Here is a 5,372-nt window from a genome sequence, read left to right on the forward strand (position 1 = left end):
ACTGAGTTGGAACATTTATTCATTTCTAAATTCTTATGACCACTGCTCCTCTCTGAACAAAGCGCTGACACACATACAGACACACACACAGGAATATTAAATATATACATTCATTTCATTTGCTATCTCACCTTATTTACACATAGCCATTGTACAATGCCATCTATTTTTAAAGTCTTGTCTTTTTTGGCATTTAAAGTATTAAAAATATAAAAATAAAGTTGCATCTTTCTGTTATTATTATTTAAAAATATGAGTCCAATCCCAGTCCTATGTACAGTTTGTCCTTTGTTAGGGAGACATCCGTGACTTCCTGTTACGTTTTGCCCGTCGGGTGGGAGGAAAACTGATGAACTCAAAGTGTCTTGGTCTGTCCATATTTGGGAAGGGCAGTGGGCCCTTATGGAGCCTTTTGATGAAATGGACCTCTCTCTGGTTCTCCCTGGTTTTGGACGCCTTGATCGGCCTTCCTTTCCTGCTGAAGGCCACGTACCAGCCCTCATACTTGGCATTCTGGAAGGCCGTGTAGTTGTTCTCCAGGACTATCTCCGTGAAGATGCAGTCTCTGCTTCTCCCATTGGGCTGAGGGAGAAAGGAAGAACAGGCTTAAAGTCAGAGAGTGTCCCGTGGCAAACAACGTCATGCCAATGGGACTGGGTGACATTCATCCCTCTGTTTTCCGTCATTCACACTGCTTTTCAGACTCGGATGAAGTGGTTGAGTGAATGCACATGCCTGGCTGAACAAAACTCAGGGGAGGCCACGGTGATATGAAAACCAGAAGGCCTGGTTGCCATTTTCTGAGATGGAGATAGGTTTTAGCGCTTAGACAAGTGATGGCAAGGGGGGGGGGGGGGGACTGATAATCTGGAAAGCGATGTACTGCTTGATAATGAGGATGTGAAAAAAGCCCCCAGCATTCCCCAGCCTGAAGGTCCTGCTGGTGCGAAGAGCACTGGCCAATCAGAGTATAGGAGAAGGAGGCTGCTGGGATGCACACTACATTGCGACCTCCAGCAGATGACCATGGCATCAGTCATCGCAAGTGCTACACCAAACTTAACATATAAAATTCCATAAACTATCTGATTCAAAGCATAACAACTTATTGTAGCAAAGAATATCAATTTGCCAATTTCAAATGAGAACATTGTGCTACCATTGAGTGTCTTTGTTATTCATACAAAGGCATATTTGTGCAATGCATGCTAGCACATATCCAGGCCCTCTGAAGGTTCCCTTGTGATCAGCAAATATTTTAACACTTTGGCAATGCCATCTTTCACTTTACCCATGTTTCCTAGAGACAGGAGCTGTTTGAAAGCTACATTGCTTCATCCCATATCTGTATTTATTTATTTGAGATTAACACACACCCAGCCAGAACTTGGTCTTTCGACACACTCCAGAAGCTGTGAGCCCAGAAGCCCATTACAATACATTTCTTCCGATAAGTTTTGTTTTCATGGCGGGGAGACAACACTGAATAAATCTTTTCCATTTCCATGCAGGAAGAGGAAGACTGACTTCTGACCGACCGTCTTAAGGGTGTGAAAAGAATTTTTCCCCTTCCCTGGCACTTGCACAGGGATCTGCAGAGCCATCAGACCATAAACGACAGTCAGGTTCTTTCTTTATTTCTCACAGACACAGGTAAGTGCAGTGCTGTCTTTTCCTGTTATATCTGTAACAATTAATCTGGATGTAACACTGCACATTTTCAATCACTGTGATTTTTATCGTGCTCCATCCTTTGGGTGAATTATATTTGAATCTCTCAATTACCAAAATGAATTCAACCCAAAATTCAATGTAAAAATGTAAGCCATTTTTCATTAAATGAATATACAATATCCAGAACTAATATACACAAAAGGAAAAACATTTGTGATTCTTTGTATGTGGACAACAAAATGAAAAAATACAATGGCTTCTAAATGGTTAATTAAAGTGGAGTGGATACAATTTGAACAATCAATCAAATATTGAATGAAGTTACTGGCTGAGCAAATCAATATATTGTCACTCTATTGCATTTATAAATACTACAAAATACATTTTAATAAATATGATAAAGACATTTGTAAATATTCCACTGAACCACTGAATCTGCTGGGGTGGCAGTGTAACATAGTGGTAAGGAGCAGGACTGGTAACCAAAAGGTTGCTGATTTGATTCCCCACTGGATTACAGCTGCTGTACCCTTGGGCGAGGTATCTAACGCAGAATTGCCTCAGTAAATATCCAACTATATCTGAATCAGAACAACTGCTCCGCCTGAATTATTTCTTCAACAAATTGAAACCTATGTAAGTCGCCGTTTAACAGCATCTGCTAAATGACAATAATGTAATGAACTGAAAAATAAAATCCGAACATGTCCCTGCAATGTTGATGGGACTTTCACCTGGACTGTGAAAGCAGACCTAAACTAACTGTCCATCATATCCACCAAGTAGGTATTTATGCAGAATAAACTCGCCATGTTCTAATTCATAGCTTTATTTTAAATAAAGCACAGCTGTACGTGTCCTGTGATTTCAACAGAATATCACGACCCTATCTATCTGTATGCTTAGTCAATGAATTTTGTTTGGAATGCTTTGCATATACTACAACATTTGCGACTACTACTGAATTCAAAAGGTTTGGTTCATAAATACAATGGGATGGAGGGCCTGCAGGTTTAGCGTATGGCGTAGAGCAGGGAGGGATGGCCGTCTTGTGTCGTGTAATACTCATGTGTGAAGATAAGACTGCACTGTAAAACATGACAAACCTTTCCGACCAGCTTTCCTTTCCGGTTCATGCAGAGGTAGCGTCCGCTCTCTGCCCCTTTGATCCGAACTCGGCTGCCGAAGGTGTCCGTCTCTACAAAGAGCCTGGCTGGAATACAAAGACAATCCACCATATATATAAACACACGACCAAGGTGGATCTGCTTTCGTTTAGTACAGCTTTAGTACCACTGCCCAACTAAACCAAAATTCGCTGTCTGAGATCAAGGGCATTTCATATCAGATTGGCTCTTAAACTTGACACACAGGAGGACAAAATATCGCAGGTGCAAATGGATCAGTGCAAGGCCTAGGTCCAGCTTATGGATTCCGTCAAATCTCTGTTGCAGCTGATGTAACTCTTCTTAAACCATCATTGTCAGAGTTGGAAGTAAAAAATTGGTATTTGAAATACTTGAGAGACTATAATGTATAACTTGATAAAGTAAATACACAATGTAAATTGAGAGCAATAGTTATACTCGGCTGATTCACAATGATCAAATTGCAAGGTTCTGATGTAAAGAGTTCTGCCTGTAATGTAAAAATCAGAGTAACTTGAACTGTAAATAAACTGTTTAAAGGTCACCCTTAATTAACGCTCACTCTAATTTAATCCCAAGTGCAAAATCTGTCCAGATATTTCCCAACTGCCAACAATTTCTCCATTCACAAACCTCTGAAAACTGATATGTCTGTACTTCTACAGGATTAGTGTCACTACAACAATAAAAGACATGTCTAGTAACTACAATGCTTTACATCTCTACAAGTTTGGCACTGATTAAAAGAAAAACAGAATACATTCTTTGTAACTCGATATTCTACAATAATAACTGAGATGTCGGAAGAAAATGTTTATGCACTGTATGTCAAAGATAAGGCTACCTAATATTAAATTATATTTTAGTTTTTAACCCAGGGATTCAAGTGGCCCTACAATGAAGAGGGATTAGGAGCTACTTTAGCTACTGTCCAGTATGCATGTGATGATTTGCTTATGTTCTTATTTTAAACAATTATGTCATTATTCAATTAAAAGTCATAAGGCGTAAGTCAGAAATATCAAAACAAGTTTCAACCATTTAAAAAACCTTTGGAGACAGAATAACCACACCATAATAGCACGGTGACCAAAAGGTGTGCCGGTTTATCGTTTCTAATCAGGTTTTTCACTCATTATTGTGTATTACACGCAGACAAAAGGCAACGCTTCATTAACCAAACAAAGGCTAATCGCTCTTTAAAGTTTTAATTAGCATATACAGAACACATGGCGAGAGACATTTAAGATGACGGTCTCCATTACACTATAAAACACAATTTGATTTTTTTTTGTTGGTCTCTCACGGTGTTATTGAATGATTAACTCCCACAATTAAGCTAACAAACTTTAGAGCTCTATGACAGGCAAATTATATGAAATGTGTTTTACTGAAAGAAAAGAAAAACTAACCGAAAGTATTTCCGTCTTCAGCGGTAGCGGTGACCTTCTTGCCTTGAATCTGGACGTGCTTGCCGCTGGTCCGGCTATATAGTTGGTAGACCCTGATCTGTCGCCGGCTGAGCTGGTCCGTCACTGCGCCCTGCTCCCTCACATACTGGTTAAAATTAGGAGACGGGTGATTCTCCCCCTTTTTGTTTTTTATGCAAAGGGAAAAATAAAATCACATATTTTTCGCTAATGCTCTCTAAATAATCGAAATGAAACATGCAATGCAAAGTTAGCAAAATACACCTATTGTGCAAATTGTACACACTGAATAAGGAAAACTAAGTTTAGTAATTACAGCAATACGTATGATTGAATTGCTCCACTTAAATGATAATATATTAGGCCTACTGCAATAGTTATGCTTACTGTTATGACTAGAAATAATGTCATCTGAGAAACTGAAAAAGAATACTTAAACATATATATACAAAGACTGATAATATTGTTAATACCTCCGCAAGCAGCACAAATTTTATACGTTTGTGGGCTAACAACAAAAGCCCTTTATTATATGAACTAAGCGCTACATGAAGCTCATAGAGAAAAACCTGTAAGGCAAGTCAGGATTGTGAGGACATACCTGCGCGTGACACCACAACACGAAGAAATGAAAAGATCTGTGAAATTACAAGAAATAAGAAATTAAGTCTTAATGATTCCTAGAACTTTGCCTCTTGGCCATATTGTTAAAGAACATACATGAGAAGATTCTTACATGTAAATACAGCGCTGATTTATTGCATACATTCTCCTGATCTTCCTCCCAACGGTCGTGACGACGTTATTCCCAAATGCTGCGGAATGTAAATCCAACAGAATTTCTTCTTTTCAGGAGCAATTTGTGCTCCTACTTGACCTGTCCTTTGCCCGTTACCGTTCAAATGAACAAACTCACTCCATCCACAAATCAAAGTTCAGAAGTGATGGACGGTTTCTTCATAGGTCCACGTGAGAAATGTTGCTCGAATCAGAAAAAAATGAATCCAATTTCAAAAGTGAATGTGAAGTAAACTACATGAGTGCACAGATTTACAATCGCTACCTGGCGAGTCGTCAAATTCCATTATTACTTGTAAAGGAAGCTGACTCCTTGTTGGGG

At 39.1% G+C, this 5,372-nt stretch overlaps 1 protein-coding gene across 1 annotated transcript; it reads right to left on the minus strand.

The window, feature by feature from the left end:
- Window positions 1-291: 291 nt before the first annotated feature.
- On the minus strand, window positions 292-5,020 carry fgf17 (fibroblast growth factor 17). Its single transcript, XM_036526180.1, has 5 exons — window positions 4,989-5,020; window positions 4,854-4,890; window positions 4,235-4,412; window positions 2,781-2,887; window positions 292-582 (listed from the first exon to the last, which is right to left on the minus strand). The coding sequence occupies exons 1-5, from the start codon at window positions 5,018-5,020 to the stop codon at window positions 292-294; spliced, it is 645 nt and encodes a 214-aa protein (XP_036382073.1).
- Between the last annotated feature and the right edge of the window lie 352 nt (window positions 5,021-5,372).

Source organism: Megalops cyprinoides, chromosome 4 (genome assembly GCF_013368585.1).
Source record: "Megalops cyprinoides isolate fMegCyp1 chromosome 4, fMegCyp1.pri, whole genome shotgun sequence".
NCBI lineage: Eukaryota > Metazoa > Chordata > Actinopteri > Elopiformes > Megalopidae > Megalops > Megalops cyprinoides.

What these genes read in the sequence shown, in the direction of transcription:
- fgf17 (XM_036526180.1), bottom strand. Translation starts at nt 5,020, where the DNA reads ATGTATGCAATAAATCAGCGCTGTATTTACAT. An exon ending in TGTTGTGGTGTCACGCGCAG is followed by an intron (nt 4,413 to 4,853) that starts GTATGTCCTCAC and finishes AAAAACAAAAAG; the next exon opens with GGGGAGAATCACCCGTCTCC. An exon ending in TGAAGACGGAAATACTTTCG is followed by an intron (nt 2,888 to 4,234) that starts GTTAGTTTTTCT and finishes TTTGTATTCCAG; the next exon opens with CCAGGCTCTTTGTAGAGACG.